Source organism: Podarcis muralis, chromosome 12, assembly GCF_964188315.1.
Source record: "Podarcis muralis chromosome 12, rPodMur119.hap1.1, whole genome shotgun sequence".
Lineage (NCBI taxonomy): Eukaryota > Metazoa > Chordata > Lepidosauria > Squamata > Lacertidae > Podarcis > Podarcis muralis.
The window spans coordinates 4,859,422-4,878,058 of NC_135666.1; the positions used below are offsets into that span (position 1 = coordinate 4,859,422).

An 18,637-nucleotide genomic window follows, 5' to 3' on the forward strand; every position below is an offset into this window, starting at 1 on the left:
ACAGAGAATCAATGTAAAGATTGCGAATTGCGCAGAGACATCACCTTGCTGACAAAGGTCTGTACAGTGGTAGCTCGGGTTATAGATGCTTCAGGTTACAGTCTCCGCTAAACCAGAAATAGTACCTTGCGTTAAGAACTTTGCTTCAGGATGAGAACAGAAATCGTGTCCGGAGGTGTGGCAGCAGCTGGAGGCCCCATTAGCTAAAGTGGTACCTCAGGTTAAGAACAGTTTCAGGTTAAGAACGGACCTCCAGAACAAATTAAGTTCTTAACCCGAGGTACCACTGTATAGTTAAAGCTATGGTTTTCCCAGTAGTGATGTATGGAAGTCAGAGCTGGACCATAAAGAAGGCTGGTCGTTGAAGAATGGATGCTTTTGAATTCTGGTGCTGGAGGAGACTCTTGAGAGTCCCATGGACTGCAAGAAGATCAAACCTCTCCATTCTGAAGGAAATCAGCCCTGAGTGCTCACTGGAAGGACAGATCCTGAAGCTGAGGCTCCAGTGCTTTGGCCACCTCATGAGAAGAGAAGACTCCCTGGAAAAGACCCTGATGTTGGGAAAGATGGAGGGTGCAAGGAGAAGGAGATGACAGAGGACGAGATGGTGGGACAGTGTTCTCGAAGCTACCAGCATGAGTTTGACCAAACTGCGGGAGGCAGTGGAAGATAGGAGTGCCTGGCGTGCTCTGGTCCAGGGGGTCACAAAGAGGCGGACACAACTAAACAACAACAAATGTTGTATAAGATAAAGAATTGCTTAGAAGCACTTATTCAAAATCTTGGCCAACCCCAACCTCTCTCACCACCAAAGGAACACAAGGGAATAGCAGAGAACCTGCACAAGAGACGCTGACACAAAACCCCACATATATTAAATAAAATATAAACATCGCCTCCCGACCAAACCCCCACTCACCTTTCCCCCCTCGACTTCTTTCCCCCTTTTCTTCCTAAGGTCTCAACAAACGAAACTGATCTGTAAAAAATGTTACTTGAAAAAAGAAAGAGAGAGACATTGCACATACTTTTGAAAACCAAGAAAATATTTAATAAAAATACATTAATATATATCCATATAGGCTGAAATGTGTGCTCAACAAAGGTAAAGGTAAAGGGACCCCTGACTATTAGGGTCCAGTCGCAGACGACTCTGGGGTTGCGGCGCTCATCTCGCTTTACTGGCCGAGGGAGCCAGCGTACAGCTTCCGGTCATGTGGCCAGCATGACGAAGCCGCTTCTGGCGAACCAGTGCAGCACACGGAAACGCCGTTTACCTTCCCGCTGGAGTGGTACCTATTTATCTACTTGCACTTTGACGTGCTTTCGAACGGCTAGGTTGGCAGGAGCAGGGACGGAGCAACGGGAGCTCACCCCGTCACAGGGATTAGAACCGCCGACCTTCTGATCGGCAAGCCCTAGGCTCTGTGGTTTAACCCACAGCACCACTATTTGTATAAAACATCTTATTTTATGAACGATGAAGAGGCAACAATATATTATTTCCCACACCATCCAACCGCTGCTTAAAACCCCCCCAAAGACGGACAGCCTGTAGCACCCTGCTTGTGGTTAACGCTTAGCTGGAATGAAATATTCAACGCAGCAATAGAGAAATTAAAATAATAATTTATTTGTCAGACAAATAAATGATAGGCACAGACAAATAAATGATAGGCACAATCATAAAAGATACACCCATTTCCTATTACCTTTTATGGGAGACAAAGAGCTATATTTCCTTCTATCCATAAATGGCAGACAAGTAGCCATATATCTTACATTTGCCTCGACAAGGCACCTTAATTACCAAGTCACCTTTTGCCCTCTTGCCCCTTCACTCCAAAACAGATGGCTCATCGTAACAGAGATATTGGGTTCATATTCTCACACACCATCAATGAAATAAGAATCTAACATAAGAATCTAACATTTCTTACTTTCTAAATCCTTTGCACAATTACATTTAAGCCAATATATTTCATACATTAACATATATAGCTTTTTAGAAGGAAAGGAACTTAGTAAAAAACAGTTTCCAAAAGCAACTTCAGAGAGAAGCCTCTTCAGTTTACAATCTCCTTTCTTACCCAGCTGCTGTTCCCATTAGCTCTTGCCCTTTGACCTTAGGAAGATGTGGCTCTGGGAGGCACAATAATCCTTACTATTTACCAACTCCTAATTAGTATTTTAGGGACGCGGGTGGCGCTGTGGGTAAAAGCCTCAGCGCCTAGGGCTTGCCGATCGAAAGGTCAGCGGTTCGAATCCCTGCGGCGGGGTGCGCTCCCGTCACTCGGTCCCAGCGCCTGCCAACCTAGCAGTTTGAAAGCACCCCCAGGTGCAAGTAGATAAATAGGGACCGCTTACTGGTGGGAAGGTAAACGGCGTTTCCGTGTGCTGTGCTGGCTCACCAGATGCAGCTTGTCACGCTGGCCACGTGACCCGGAAGTGTCTGCGGACAGCGCTGGCCCCAGGCCTCTTGAGTGAGATGGGCGCACAACCCTAGAGTCTATCAAGACTGGCCCGTACGGGCAGGGGTACCTTTACCTTTACCTTTTTAATTAGTATTTTTGCAGCTTGATTGTATTCTGTAATATGTATGGTCAGTATGACCTTTGCTCCCAGCCTGTAATTTCCTTTTACAACCCTGAGGTACTGTTTATAGATCAGAGGGGCCTCTGTTCAAGAGGATAATGAACAGCTGCCAGCTGCTTTATGCCTGGCATGAAAGATACAAACATTTGCAAATATATATTTTTAAGCTCATTTTAAAATACAGATCTTGATCAGATGCCTCATAATACAGATCTTGATCAGATGCCTCAAAAGTACTTAGCCAGCTGCTTTATGCCTGGCATGAAACAAACATTTGCAAATATATCTTTAAGCTCATTTTAACAGATACCTCAAGCCCTCCCCACCTCTCGTGGGAACCCGCCCCCCCCTTTGGAACAGCAGAAAGTTCTTCCTGGTCTCTAGCCGGATTCTCCTTTTTTGAATCCACTGGTTGCAGGTGCGCGCGTTTGCATCCAGTGGAGTAGCGTGGGGGGTGCAGGGGGGGCCGGCCGCACCGGGTGCAACATCTGGGGACTGGGGGTTAGGGTTAGGGGGCGCAAATCCACGGGTTAGGGGGCGCAAATCCACGGGTTAGGGGGTGCAAATTACTTGCCTTGCCCCGGGTGCTGACAACCCACGCTACGCCACTGTTTGCATCCCCCGCTCGCTTCCCCCCTCTGCACAACGACTCTGCGAGGAGGTAGGCGCGGCGGAGGGGACGCCACCGGCCCAAGATCGCGCGCAACGAGGGCAGTCAGGGGGTTCTGAACCGGAGCTTCCCAGGTCCTTAATCCGAGCACAAAGCGCCTTCTCCGCGCGTGGCAAGGCTCAGCCAGAAAGAAGGGTGGGGGGAGAATAATCTCTCGCCTTCTCCACGCCTCTGAAAGCCCTGGAGCTCCGCCCCGGCAGCCCCGACCGGAGGTGCTGCGAGCAGAAGCGCCCAGAGGCGGCGGCGAGGGGCGCCATGCCTGCCCGGGAAGCAACAGGATGCGCTTCGCAGGTAGGAACGCAACCGGTGCAGTTGGAGGGGGGGGGGCTGCTGCTGCTGGAGAGCCTGCAAAACTTGGGGTGGATCCCTGGATCCGGGAGGGCGGTGGCAGTTTCAGGCAGTGCTGGGTGAAAGAGATCCCATTTTTCAAGGCTTAGCCCGACCCGGATGCCCTGGCAAGGAGATGGGCTGCCCGCGCGCGCGCGCGCAGTTTTTGGAGACCTGGGGTGACTTCGGAACCAGCCTCCTTAGCCAGGTTTTTAAAGACCTTTGGAGGCAACCGAGCACTGGAAAGATTGTGGCGAACCCCCCCCCCTCCCGATATGTACTTCGAAACAAAAGCAATACTAAAAATAATTTTAATGATAATTGCAAAAAGAGTGAGTTGCTGCAGTCTCTGGTTTCCTCGCCTTATTGCAATCTAGGACGCCCGCCCCACCCCCCGGTATAGTAAATAAAATGAGGACGGAAGAATGGGGAAATGTTTAGGAGTGCAAGGAAGTCAGAGCCAAGTTCGGATTTCCCTCCATGACGACTACAAGGATATCAAACGCAAAATTCTTTAAAATCAAATACTTTTTTGGGGTGGGTGCTCCCGCATGCTGGTGCCTAAACGCATGTCTGGTCTGCCTGTTGGGCAACCCAGCGCTGCCTTTGCTCATCTGCAAATATACTGCATTTCCAAATATTTTGCACTTGGAGCTCCTATCAGCAGCAGCCAGCAGGGCCTTCAGATCTGCTGTGCTGTGCTGTAATTTGAAGCTTGCAGTGCTGTGTCTGCTTTAAGGGTAAAGGGGCCCCTGACCTTTAGGTCCAGTTGCAGATGACTCTGGGGTTGCGGCACTCATCTCGCTTTATTGGCCGAGGAAGCCGGCATACAGCTTCCGGGTCATGTGGCCAGCAGGACTAAGCCGCTTCTGGCGAACCAGAGCAGCGCATGGAAACGCCGTTTACCTTCCCGCCGGAGCGGTACCTATTTATCTACTTGCACTTTGACGTGCTTTCAAACTGCTAGGTTGGCAGGAGCGGGGACCAAGCAACGGGAGCTCACCCCGTTGCGGGGATTTGAACCGCCGGCCTTCTGATCGGCAAGTCCTAGGCTCTGTGGTTTAACCCACAGCGCCACCCGCGTCCCGTGTCTACTTTAAATAATAATAATTAAAAAATTAAATGAAGCTCAGAAATGAATATTGGTAAATCTGCAGGTATGCCTTACTGGCTAGCAAATGGACTCTTCTCTCCCCTAGGTAGGTTTAGTAAACGGTTTTTCTGGTGGCTGATATGTGGGCGGCCGGCTTGGGGTGTGGTGAATCTAGTGTGTTGAGTTTAGATAACATTTGAGGACCTCCTAACGAAGCCAAGACTTAAATGTGGAGCCATGCATGCAAAACACCCAAACACCTTCTAAACTTGGCATATCAAAGCACTTATCCTATCCAGTGCTTTTTTTCCTGGGGGGATACAGGGGTACGCATACCCCTTAACGGGAGAAGAAACAAAAAAGATTTTTTTAATGGAATATGCAGAAATGGCCTGACTGGCAGGAAAGATCAGAAACCAGGAAGACCCAAGTATTTTTAAATACTGGAATAACTTTCTAACGTATTTGAAAGATCACTGTACACAGTTGAAATCAGTGGCAGGAATACAATGACACTTGTAATGTAACATGGATTTTGGATACTATGATTATATCACAGATTACAGTAAAAGATGCAGGAATAAAATTTTGAATTGGAACCCATAGAGGGAAGAAAGGAGGTCTCAACGTTCGAAAGAACCATTTTCTTTTTTTAATGTGTGAAGATGTTATATTTATGGTGTATAACTTTTATGTAAAACTAATTCAAAAAATAATTTCTTTTTTAAGTATTGTTTTAGTTTCTTCTCTAACACGGTGAATCGTCAATTTTGTTGGTACCACCGATGGCGGCCTTTTGTCCATTAACTGTATTTATTTCCCCCGATTTGAACTATAGAATGGTGATTTTCTTGAGTCAAAATGAGAGTACCCCTAAACATTTTTTAAGGAAAAAAGTACTGATCATATCTTAGCGGTTCTCAGCCTGTGGGTCCCCAGATGTTGTTGGACTACAACTCCCATCATCCCTGAGTTCTGGCCTTGCTTGCTAGGGGTGATGGGAGTTGTAGTTCAACAACATCTGGTGGAATAGCTCTGTCTTACAGGCCCGATGGAAGGAGGTTAAATTCTGAAAGGGTCTCATGGGACAGAGCATTCCACCAGGTGGGAGCCATCACTGAAAAGGCCCTGGCCCTGGTAGAGTCATAGAATCATAGAGTTGGAAGAGACCACAAGGGCCATCGAGTCCAACCCCCTGCCAAGCAGGGGTTGGAGGATAGTCTGACCTGCCAAGCAGGTGGAGGATAGTCTGACTTCCTTAGGGCTCGGGACCTCTTAACTATGGTCATTCATGGACCTTAAGGTCCTCTGTGGGGCAGACCAGGAGAGGCGGTCCCATAAATACGAGGGCCCTAAGCCACAAAGGGATTTAAAGGTCAAAACCAGCACCTTGAACCTGACCCTATACTCCACTGGGAACCAGTGCAACTGGTAAAGCACTGGGTGAATATGCTCCCATGGCAGGGACCCCATGAGGAGCCTTGCTGCAGCATTCTGCACCCGCTGGAGTTTGTGGGACAGTTTCAATTACAGTAGTCAAGCCCATAGCTGTCAACCGTCCCTTATTTGGTGGGAAACTCCCTTATCCCAGCGCTGTGTCCCACTGCTGTCCCTCATTGATGATGTCCCTTAAATTTCCCGGGTTTCAAAGGAAGCAGCTCCTCTCCCTCCCTCCCTCCCTGCCGGCCAGGGAGGAGGGAGGCTCCAACTGTGTTGCTTGGCTGCGTTGCTCACCCAATAAGGAGTCTAAGAACGACTGGGGGGTGGAGCTTGCATGCCTTGTGCCGATCAAGTCGGCTGCGTTGCCTGGGGACTCGCCTTTGCTCAGCGCTTCCCAGCGGAGAGGTGACGGTGGTTTTCCTTGCTGCATCCCCTTTGCAGGGTTGCTGCGCTGTGGGAACCACCACTTGAGGCTTCGTTTGGCTGCTGGCTGGGCTTTCTGCCTTTGGCTCGGAGGGGCTCAGAAGTCGAACATACCTGTGCCCGGAAAATCCCTTATTTTGGCTGCTGGTCCCTTATTTTTGAGGCTGCTGGTCCCTTATTTTCAAATCTGTAAGTTGACAGCTATGGTCAAGCCTGTTCTAGTGCAGGTTGTAAACCACTAGTCCAACCCCATGCAATGCAAAAATTGCAACGAAAGAACCCAAGATATTCAACTCTTTTTTAAAAATCCAGCGAAGGAGATTCTACCACTTTCCACTGTCAAACAGCTCTTGCCACCAGACAGTTGTTCCTCGTGTTTAGTTGGAACCTCCTTTCTTATCATGTGGCTCCAAAATGGAAATGTTTCTCATTTCAGGCAACAGTGAGGTTTGAGGACGTCATTCTTTATTTCTCCAGGAGCGAGTGGAAGTCCCTAGCCAAGTGGCAGAAGGAGCTGTACTGGGAAGTGTTGACAGACAACTATGAAGCTTTGCTCGTTGCAGGTAAGGAGAATCCCGCGGCTGAAAAAAGGCCTCCGCAAATATCGCAACTTGACTTTCTATGAATGAGAAAACGCAGATCCATCTTGTTCTCAAGATGTGGTGCATGCTGTGGTTATCTCCCGCTTGGACTACTGCAATGCGCTCTACGTGGAGCTACCTTTGAAGGTGACCTGGAAACTGCAACTAATTCAGAATGCGGAGGCTAGACTGGTGACTGGGAGCGGCCGCCGAGACCATATAACAGTATTCCTGAAAGATCTACATTGGCTCCCAGTACGTTTCCGAGCACAATTCAAAGTGTTGGTGCTGACCTTTAAAGCCCCACACGGCCTCGGCCCAGTAGACCTGAAGGAGCGTCTCCACCCCCATCATTCTGCCCGGACACTGAGGTACAGCACTGAGGGCCTTCTGGCGGTTCCCTCATTGCGAGAAGCAAAGCTACAGGGAACCAGGCAGAGGGCCTTCTCAGTGGTGGTGCCCGCCCTGTGGAACACCCTCCCAGCAGATGTCAAGGAAACAAACAACTATCTGACTTTTAGAAGACATCTGAAGGCAGCCCTGTTTAGGGAAGTTTTTAATATTTGATGTTTTATTCTGTTTTTAATCTGTTGGGAGCTGCCCAGAGTGGCTGGAGAAACCCAGCTGGATGGGCGGGGTAAAAATAAACAACAACACTACTACAGTGGTACCTCGGTTTAAGAACAGTCCTGTTTACGAACGATTCGGTTTACAAACTCCGCAAAACCGGAAATAGTGTCTTGGTTTGAGAACTTTACCTCGGTCTGAGAACGGAATCTGAACAGTGGTAGGGCACTGGTGGTGGGAGGCCTCATTAGGGAAAGCGTGCCTCAGTTTAAGAACGGTTTTGGTTTAGGAACGGACTTTCGGAACGGATTAAGTTCATAAACTGAGATATTACTGTATTATTATTATTCCTTAGTTACTTGTAACTAGGGAAGCCATTTCTACGAATTCATTTTGGCTGACTGCCAGAAACCTACTGCCCATCAGGATTCAAAATCTGTGGGACCAGAAATTCACAGAAGACTGGTGTAAATTTACAGACTATTTGAAAAGTAATTGTAATGATCAGACTACGTTTGTAGGTTTGCAAGAAATTTTGTGAGGTGAATTATTGGAACTATTGCAAAAATGGATAAAGGGGAGGATGGTTAGTTAAGATAGTTAAAGGCAATATGAATTTAAGAAATGCATAAGAAGTGGTTAAAACGGTGGATCATCAGAGGTGCTGATGGAAGTCCAAAAAAAAGATTGTATAAGTGGTGAAGTATTATAATTTATATGTTAAAATTAATAAAAATTATTATATATATAAAAAGAAACCTAATGCTCATCTGCAGCCAAAATTCATTAGTCTCTTTTCAGGCTGGAAAACCTCAAAATCATTGCCAGTGAATCAGAGTGGGGTTTGTTAGGGAGCAGGGAGCAGCAGTAGATGAAATGGAGCATCTTAATTCACTTTTTTTCTAAAAGAAGGGCTGATGAAGGAAAGGGAGAATTGCAAGCATGCAGAGAACAAGTGCTCTTTGTTGAAATATTGTTTCCAACGCTGTGTTTTCTGTCTCCCTCATTTCCCTCTGCGAGCAGGGCAGCCGGTCACCAAAGCAGAAGTTGTGGCCTGGCTTGAGCAGTGTGAACGTCTGGACATCGAAGGAACCCAGGAATCTAGAGTCAGAGACCCTGCTGCAAATGTTTCTGCAAGTGAGTGGAAATTAAAGGTGGAATGAGTAGGAAGGTCAGGGTGCCGAGACCCCAAATCTACGCAAAAGCTCCAAAAGGGGGAGGACTCAGTTGACGATTATAACTGCTGAAAGAACAATGGCCAGCCGTTAATTTAATACATTGCAAGGGGTGTAACCCGACTGGATTCTTACCAATCCAAATGGAAAGCTAGGTAAAGGAAAAGGGACCCCTGACCATTAGGTCCAGTCGTGGCCGACTCTGGGGTTGCGGCGCTCATCTTGTTTTATTGGCCGAGGGAGCTGGCGTACAGCTTCCGGGTCATGTGGCCAGCAGGACTAAGCCGCTTCTGGCGCACCAAAGCAGCGCATGGAAACGTCGTTTACCTTCCCGCCTGAGCGGTACCTATTTATCTACTTGCACTTTGAGGTGCTTTTGAACTGCTAGGTTGGCAGGAGCAGGGACCGAGCAACGGGAGCTCACCCCATTGCGGGGATTTGAACCGCCAACCTTCTGATCGGCAAGCCCTAGGCTCTGTGGTTTAACCCACAGCGCCACCTGCATCCCTAATGGAAAGCTACACTGCATGAAAAGCTAAGAGGCTTGGGGTTTTCCCCACAGGCCCTGATAGCTGTAGGTTATGAGAAAGCTAGAGCAATAATCCGCCAACGAATTTGGGATGTGGAACTGCAATGCCACGTGAGCGAGATGAATAAACACCCAGCAATGAAAGATAACGGGAGAGGATTTACCCCAGCAAATTATTTGTCAAAATTACAAATACCTAAATACAGACGGTCATTTACCCTCGCTAGATTCAACGTGCTGGGCAGATTTGAGGGTAAACCATACGCAGAACGAGTCTGCCCCTGCGACTTGATGGAGGTAGAAACTGTCTCTCATGCCTTGTTACGCTGCCGTTTCTACGGGGATATACGCTCGGTATTTATTACCCCTGCTATGCAAAAATCTCCAAATGAATCCGAACTTCAGTGTCTAAAATCCCTGGTAGAGGACAAGGATCTTGAGATCAGGTTAAGGGTATCCAAATTCTGTGCGTTTGCCATAAAACTTAGGGAACAAGCTGTGCTATAATGATTAAGGTTTTAATGATAATTTTAGGTTATATGTTAGTGACTAAGTTTTAATTTATATATTAACTGTTGCTATATTGTCCCTGCTATACCTAATTGCAAATTCAAATGTATCCCTATTGTGTTTTATGACTTCCTTGATATTGTATGTGGGCTGGACCGAAATAATAAAATTCTATTCTATTGCAAGGGGCGCAACTTGATAACTCTTGAGGTCCTTTCCGACTCTAGTGAAAAATTGCAAATGGAAGCTTTCTTTAAAAAAGGAATTGATGAACCTAAATTAGTTATGCCTAGTAATTGCAATGGTTCTGCTCTGAGTACTGGCGGATGCGACCCTTTCACCTCTTCCGTTGTCCACAGAGAAATAATTCCACGTTCTCTCTTTCCTTCCAGCAAACGATGGGCCCTCGAAGGGATGTTGTGAGGAGCGCAGAGGGCAGGCAGGATCTCTCGAGACGCTACGTGACATGTCTAAGGAGGTAGTGACCCAACGCGGTGATATAGGGGGCACCCCCAAGCAGACGCATTTGTCGGCCGGACCACAAGGGAACCCTGCAAAGGGTGAGCCTCTTTTGCACATTGAACATGGGCAAAGTCCGGCAAGCCCGGCCTGCTCCCAGAGGCCTGCCGCTCCACCAAAACAGTATAAATGCAGGGAGTGTGGCAAGAGGTTCCGGTTGGAAGGGCTGCTTCGAATGCATCAGGAGATCGCCGCAAGGAAGACATCCTTCGCTTGTTCTGCCTGCGGACTGTGCTTCACAAGCTCTTTGTCTCTGAGGGTGCACCAGAGAACGCACCTTCCTGCCGCGGTGGACGGGGAGAAGGCCTCTCCCAGGAAGAACCGGCTGAGTGCGCAGCAAGCGCCCGAGAACTTGCACCAGTGCGCAGACTGCGGGGACCGATTCCGCGGGTTCCTCGACCTCCTCTGGCACCAGAAAACCCACGAGGAGCCGAGGCCCCGTCCGTGCGTCCAGTGCGAGGCCTCGTTCATGCATCGGATCGACCTCGCCACGCACGAGGAGGGCCACTTGGAGGAAGCGCTGAAGAGGCACGACCGGCGCAGGCGGAAGTGTCTCTGCAAGCTCGCCTTCCGGCTGCACTTCGCGTCGCTGCTCGGGCGTGGCACGCAGGGCAACCAGGCCGCCTCGCAGGAGCAGGACCTCGAGCGACCGCACCAGGACGAAGATGTCAAAGGGGAAATGCCTTATCCCTGCACCGGGTGTGGGCTGCTATTCAAGAGGGAAGAGAACCTCAAGGTACATTACAGGTACTGCAGCGAGCAGAAGCCTCTGTTAAACACCTCCTCCCCAGTCGCTCTGCAAGGGGAACAGCGGGAGGCTAGCGACAAGCAAGGGGTCGCCCAGCCGGCTTCCAAGGGCAGCCACGGCGACGCGGGGCTCCCTCGCCCTCCCTCGCAAGCCTCCTCCGCTCAGCACGCTTGCCCGGAGTGCGGCAAACACTTCGCCTCCAAGGGCAGCCTCCGGAGGCACAAGAGGAAGCACAAGGCTGCGTTGCAGCGCCGCCAGAGCATAGCCCACACAGGCGGCGGTAGCGGTGGCTCCGGCGGCCCCGCCGCAGCTTGCGCGACCAAGAAGCTGTACAAATGCCAGGAGTGCGGGAAGAAGCTGGTGTACAAGTGGCAGATGGCTGCTCACCAGCAAGGCCACGCCGAAGGGAAGAGTTTTATATGCCACCGTTGCGGGGAAAGCTTCAGGTTCAAGAGCGGTTTGCAGGAACACCGGTGTGCAGCAGGAGGTGCCGCGCCGGGCGAGGCCAGGTTGCTTTGCTGCTGCGGGAAGAGCTTGTCGAAGCTTCAATTTTCCAATCATCAAGCGTTCCACGCGGGACTGAGGTATATGTGCCTCCTTTGCGGGAAGATGTCGAGTTTCCAGAGTTCGGCCATCGCGCATCGCCGCGGCCATGTCAGAAGGGGGCAGCTGCTCGCGGCGGCGAGAGGCTCCGATCTCCTTTCCCACACGATAGAAAAGGTGTACATTCCTCAGGGACCGCAGCTGCAGAATCCAGAGGGGACGGGGCAGCCCAGCGATGGCTTTCCGACCGGCCAGGAGGCCCCGGCGGAGGGTGGGAAGAGCCCTCGGCAGAAATGTAAGCTGAAATCTCCCCGGAACACCCTCCCGAAGCCCTTCAGGTGCAGGGACTGCGGGAAAGCCTTTGCCTACCTGGCTCGCCTGCTGTCGCACCGCAAGGAACACACGGGCGACTTCCCCTTCCAGTGTGCCGAATGCGGCAAGGGCTTCATCCGCAGAAATTACCTCAGCCTGCACTGGAAAATACACACCAAAGAGAGTGTGACCGCCTCTGGATCAGGGCCACGGCGTCCTCCTGGCTTTCCTAGATTCCACCTCCTGTCCTCATCCCCGACTGGGGCTGATGGGAGTTGGGAACCCAAATGATATCTAGATAATAATAATAATAATAATTTATTATTTGTTCCCTGCCAATCTGGCTGGGTTTCGCCAGCCACTCTGGGCAGCTTCCAACAAAGCTTAAAAATACATTAAAATGTCACACATTAAAAACTTCCCGGAACAGGGCTGCCTTCAGATGTCTTCCGAATGTCAGGTAATTGTTTATCTCTTTGACATCTGCTGGGAGGTGTTCCACAGGGCGGGAGCCACCACCGAGAAGGCCCTCTGCCTGGTTCTTTGCTTCTCACAGGGAGGGAACCGCCAGAAGGCCCTTGGAGCTGGACCTCAGTTTCCTGGCAGAAAGATGAGGGTGGAGACGCTCCTTCAGGTATATCTGGAGAGAACCATGTTGGCTCTGGAGGAAGGGAAGTGCCTGCTGGCCGGCTGCTTGTCATGGGTGGGCAGAAGAATGGTTCCCTCAAGCCTGTGAACTTGAGAGCAGCTCCCAGAATCCTCTGTCATTGCACAGGGTGCCTCTGAGCATGATGTTCCTCAGCACAGGGAAGCAGCGCCCCTAGAGGCTGCTGGGAAAACAGCCCCCCAGAGCATGCAGCGAGTCGGAAAAGGGGTGAGCAAGACTCGAATCCATGCCATGCATTTAGAGGACGTTGCTTCTTCTACAAAATCCCTGGGAACTGTAGCTGATCCTCTGTGGAGCTACAGTTCTCCATGTGCGTTAAGTGGTCTTTGTACGTTGGATGCAGATGTGACCATAGAATCATAGAGTTGGAAGAGACCACAAGGGCCATCGAGTCCAACCCCCTGCCAAGCAGGAAACACCATCAGAGCACTCCTGACATATGGCTGTCAAGCCTCTGCTTAAAGACCTCCAAAGAAGGAGACTCCACCACACTCCTTGGCAGCAAATTCCACTGTCGAACAGCTCTTACTGTCAGGAAGTTCTTCCTAATGTTTAGGTGGAATCTTCTTTCTTGTAGTTTGGATCCATTGCTCCGTGTCCGCTTCTCTGGAGCAGCAGAAAACAACCTTACTCCCTCCTCTATATGACATCCTTTTATATATTTGAACATGGCTATCATATCACCCCTTAACCTCCTCTTCTCCAGGCTAAAGATGCCCAGCTCCCTTAGCCGTTCCTCATAAGGCATCGTTTCCAGGCCTTTGACCATTTTGGTTGCCCTCCTCTGGACACGTTCCAGTTTGTCAGTGTCCTTCTTGAACTGTGGTGCCCAGAACTGGACACAGTACTCCAGGTGAGGTCTGACCAGAGCAGAATACAGTGGCACAAACCTTAGTTTGATGTCCTCTTTTTCTCGCTATGTACGAGCCTCTCAGGTCACCCTCCACCCCACATAGACCTCCTGTTATAGGGTGGTATATAAATAATAATACTACTACTGCTGCTGCTGCTGCTAATAATAATAATAATAATAATAATAATAATAATAATAATAATATATTGCCCTAATGACCTAGATAGAAAAGCAGAGCTATAAATCTGCATCTGCTTTAAAGATAGATTTCCACTAGTGGCTGATTTATTAATTGGCTTAAGTCATGGCCAAATTATCTCAGGTGTTCAATTCTGTGGAATACTTAACTTGGGGTGCTTTGAGATTTTGAATGTTCTTCAGTCAAATATGTGAATACAGATCCGCTCTGGATATTGTGTGTTTTTGGTGTGTGTATGTGTGTGAATATCAACATTCACCAGTGCACCCGAGTTGTCTCAATTAATTTTTCTAATTAGCGGAATTTGCCTGGAATGGGGCAGCACTCCCACGTGCCGAATTTCATCGTTCACTGATTAAAGCAGAGGACTTATTAACCGTTTTGCTATATGTCATTGTGTTTTTATTATGCTTTCATTATTGACGTTCTGAAATGTGTTTTTAATGTCGTCGTCCCCCCCCCCACGCCCTGGGATCTTTTGATAAAAGGGTGGTATGTAAGTTGAATAAATAAAATAAAAATAAAAGGCAGGTTGGGATTCTCTTTAAATTTGCCTTCAGCCGTCAGAACTGGAAATAAGCCGAACGACGCAGGATTTTAACCATCTGATGCAGATTTCACTTTGCAGAGCGTTAGGCACGGCGGTGCTGTTATCATTCACCATCCTGGATATACTGAGTTTCACTACAGTTCCCATCACTGGTGTCCATTTGACATTTTGGCTGGGTGCTCATGGGAGTTGTAGTCCAAAGAAGCTGGGCTTGGCTAAAGCAGGCACAGGCAAACTCAGCCCTCCAGCTGTTTTGAGACTACAGTTCCCATCATCTCTGACCACTGGTCCTGCTAGTTAGGAATAATAATACCTTTATTGTCAATGTACAACCTGTGTACAATGAAATTAACTGAGCCTCCCCCCCCCCCCCCGCAAACACTCAGTCTCTTATCAAACAACACACCACCTCGCAAGTCAATTTCGCTATGTTATTTTCTGTTCAACAGCCTAACAGCCCACGGATAGAAGCTAATTTTTAGCCTGTTGGTACGGCTGCTTATGAGACGCATTTGGTGCTGTGGGTTAAACCACAGAGCCAAGGACTTGCCAATCAGAAGATCGGCGGTTCAAATCCCTGCGACAGGGTGAGCTCCCGTTGCTCGGTCCCTGCTCCTGCCAACCTAGCAGTTCGAAAGCACGTCAAAGTGCAAGTAGATAAATAGGTACCACTATGGCGGGAAGGTAAACGGCATTTCCATGCACTGCTCTGGTTTGCCAGAAGTGGCTTAGTCATGCTGGCCACATGATCCGGAAGCTGTACGCCGGCTCCCTCGGCCAATAAAGCGAGATGAGCGCCGCAACCCCAGAGTTGGTCATGACTGGACATAATGGTCAGGGGTCCTTTAACCTTTTTACAGCGTCTGTGTATCTGTGCAGGTCTTGATGTTCAAACATGCTCCAATCAGTACTTTCAAAACAATCCTGGAGCTGATGGAAAGTGCCTTCTGGCCAGATTCTAACTGTTTTTATAACTGGCTGAATTCTTCTCCTAAGGGGGATCTCCTTCGGACATTAAAAAAGTGAAGAAAAGGTTAGATGAACCTAAGTGGGGGAGGGAAATGGCCCTGTATGCCTGCTTCAGACTGGAATACAGTGGTACCTCGCAAGACGAATTCCTCGCAAGACGGAAAACTTGCAAGACGAAAGGGTTTTTGGTTTTTTGAGTTGCTTCGCAGGACGCATTTCCCTATGGGCTTGCTTCGCAAGACGGAAACGTCTTGCAAGTTTGTTTCCTTTTTCTTAACACCATTAATACAGTTGCGACTTGACTTCGAGGAGCAACTCATAGAACGCGGTGTGGTAGCCTTTTTTTGAGGTTTTTGAAGACTTTGGTGATTTTTGAAGCTTTTCCAAAACTTTTCTGAAACAGTGCCTCGCAAGACGAAAAAATCGCAAGACGAAGAAAGTCGCGGAACGAATTAATTTCGTCTTGCGAGGCACCACTGTACACACAATCCAAAATATTCTTCCCTTTAGTAGGGAAATTCACATACTGTTCAAACTTAGGAAAAAATTCAGGCCTGATTGAAATCCCCTGCCACCAGGAAGGAATCCTCTGGGTGGATTTGCTGCTGCCTAGAGATGATGTCATAGGGATGTGGGTGGCGCTGTGGTCTAAACCACAGAGCCTAGGACTTGCCAATCAGAAGGTTGGCGGTTCGAATCCCCGCGACGGAGTGAGCTCCCGTTGCTCGGTCTCAGCTCCTGCCAACCTAGCAGTTCAAAAGCACATCAAAGTGCAAGTAGATAAATAGGTACCACTCTGGCGGGAAGGTAAACGGTGTTTCCCTGCACTGCTGTTTCGCCAGAAGCGGCTTCGTCATGCTGGCCACATGACCCGGAAGCTGTACGCCGGCTCCCTTGGCCAGTAAAGCGAGATGAGCGCCGCAGCCCCAGAGTCAGTCACAACTGGACCTAATGGTCAGGGGTCCCTATACCTTTACAGCTGACGTCATATAGCTTAGAAAGTGCCACTCTGACAGTGGAATGTAAATGGCTATGATGGGAGTTGTAGTCCCAAAACATCTGGAGGGCCGAGTATGCCTGGGCTAAAGGTTTCATAAGCCAAGCAGGAGAACATCTGCCAGTCTGTCTGCTCCCTCCCTCAGAAATTTCCAGAGGAGCGCAGGGGGGAAAGTTCATGAGGGAAAGCTCAGCTCTTCATGTCCCTTGTGATGCTACAGAAACAGTTGGGCGGGACCTCCAGGGGTCATCTATTCCAACCCCCTGCAATGCAGGAATCTCAGCTAAACCATCCATGATGACTTGGCCATCCAACCTCTGCTTAATCTCCAACGGAATCCATTATCATCATCATATGTTTAGGTTTTATATCCATGCCATCTTTTTCTGATTACCGTATTTTTTGCACCATAACACTCACTTTTTTCCTCCTAGAAAGTAAGGGGAAATGTCTGTGCGTGTTATGGAGCGAATGCCTGTGGGTGGCGGGGGGATCTGCTGCAGTCGTGAGCAGAGGATCCATGGTTCCCCTTCCTTCCCTCCTCCGGGGTTACAAAGCATGGATCCACATGGATCCTCAGGATTTTTGCACTGGGCTACTCCAAACTCACTGTCAGATCACATGTCTGTGGCCACAGCATGAACCACAAAAAATAATATATCCACTATTTTGTTTAGAATATTTTTTTTTCTTGCTTTCCTCCTCTAAAAACTATGTGCGTGTTATGGTCTGGTGCGTGTTATAGAGCGAAAAATACGGTAGTTTATGTGTGACTAACATAGTATGCGCTGACGAGGAGGTATGTTGGACAAGCAAATAATAAATAAATAAACAAGGAAGGAGAGTCCGTTTCACCTTCTGAGGGAGTCTGTTTCACGGTCAGAACAGATCTTACTGCCATCTTCCTGCGGTTTAGTCAGAGTCTCCTGCAACTCGGAGCCATGGGTTCGAGTCCTGCCCTCCAGAGCAGGAGAAAACCAGTTCGCTCCATCTTCCATGGGACACCTCGTGGTATTTGAAGTTGCCTACAATAGCACCTCCCAGCCTTATTTTTTTTTATTATTATTATTTCAATTTTTATTAAAGTTTCTTAGAAAAGACAAAAGAAAGAAAAAAAAGAGAAAAAAATAAGGCTGGGAGGTGCTATTGGAGGTACTTTTTTCTTTTTTTTCCCTTTCTTTTGTCTTTTCTAAGAAACTTTAATAAAAATTGAAATAAAAAAAAACCTCCCAGCCTTATTTAACCAAGCTAAACACCCCCCAACTCCTTTGACTGTTCCTCATAAGGTCTGGTCTCTTACCATTTCAGCTGCTTTCCTCTGCACACCTTCCAGATTCTCTGTATCCTCCTTAAATCTTGGCGCCCACAACAGCAGCTCTTAACCGCTAGATTAGGGCAGCCTTTGCCAGGTTGCTTCCCTTGTCCCCCTGATGTTGTGGGTCAGAGTTCCTGTCAGAGCCAGCGTCAGACAGCTGGGGCTGCCAAGAGTTATGAAAAGCAACCCGCCCCCCCTTGCTGGAGGCTGGATTAGCCGTGTTATTCCCCCCCTGCCCCGAGTTTTCCACCATTCTGGCAGATGGGAATTGTGGTCCATAGAAGCAGTATGGCACAGTGGTTAGCGCAGGTTTGAACGTGGAAGACCCGGGTTGAAATCCCCCACTCAGCCGTGAAACTTGCTGGGTGACCACCACCTTGAGCTCCTTCAAATAAAAGTGGGATATAACTGTGATTAATTAAGCATGTGTGTGTGTATATGTGTGTGTTACTGGGTTATTGTTCTTATATTGATTTTATATAAAGTCATACCTCGGGTTACATCCGCTTCAGGTTGCATTTTTTTGGGTTGCGGACCGCCGAAACCCGGAATTACCGGAATGAGTTACTTCCGGGTTTTGGCGGTTGCACATGCACAGAAGCGCCAAATCACGTTTTGCGCATGCGCAGAAGCGCTGAATCGCAACCCGCGCATGCGCAGATGCGTGTTGCGGACATGCATCCCGCACGGATCATGTTCGCAACCCGAGTGTCCACTGTATTGCAATCTTTTCTGTGAACCGCACTGAGACCTCCGGGTATAGGACGGTACATGAATTCAGTAAATAATAATCATGATAATAATATTAAGAAGTCTAAAACATCTGGAGGGTCCCAGATGTTGAAGCATCATGCAGATGGGAAGGCAAAAGGCACCCCAAGGACGGCAATGTTCTATGGCTCTCTCCTCCTCCCAAAGTAAACTCTTTCCCCCCCCAAATCAGAAACGATCAGTTCGGGGGGAATTATTGTCAAAAGTGACCTCTGGCACCAATTATTATTTTTTAAAGGGTCCGCTAAGAGTCTTTCCCCAGTAACTAAAATACACAAGACAAA

The 18,637-nt window shown here is 48.7% G+C and overlaps 1 protein-coding gene across 2 annotated transcripts; it reads left to right on the plus strand.

Annotated features, from left to right (window-relative positions):
* The first annotated feature begins 3,125 nt into the window (after window positions 1-3,125).
* Window positions 3,126-14,300, plus strand: LOC114607524 (uncharacterized). 2 transcript variants are annotated; one of them, XM_077936667.1, is made up of 4 exons: window positions 3,126-3,556; window positions 7,026-7,111; window positions 8,720-8,833; window positions 10,303-14,300. In XM_077936667.1, the coding sequence occupies exon 4, from the start codon at window positions 10,377-10,379 to the stop codon at window positions 12,321-12,323; it is 1,947 nt and encodes a 648-aa protein (XP_077792793.1). In that variant the 5' UTR covers window positions 3,126-3,556; window positions 7,026-7,111; window positions 8,720-8,833; window positions 10,303-10,376; the 3' UTR covers window positions 12,324-14,300. The 2 variants fall into 2 exon arrangements, with proteins under 2 accessions (XP_077792793.1, XP_028606642.2); XM_028750809.2 differs by having other exon boundaries at window positions 3,128-3,556; window positions 6,985-7,111.
* The last annotated feature ends 4,337 nt before the right edge of the window (window positions 14,301-18,637 follow it).

What these genes read in the sequence shown, in the direction of transcription:
- LOC114607524 (XM_028750809.2), top strand. Translation starts at nt 3,521, where the DNA reads ATGCCTGCCCGGGAAGCAACAGGATGCGCTTCGCAG. An exon ending in CAACAGGATGCGCTTCGCAG is followed by an intron (nt 3,557 to 6,984) that starts GTAGGAACGCAA and finishes TTCTCATTTCAG; the next exon opens with GCAACAGTGAGGTTTGAGGA. An exon ending in TGCTGCAAATGTTTCTGCAA is followed by an intron (nt 8,834 to 10,302) that starts GTGAGTGGAAAT and finishes CTTTCCTTCCAG; the next exon opens with CAAACGATGGGCCCTCGAAG.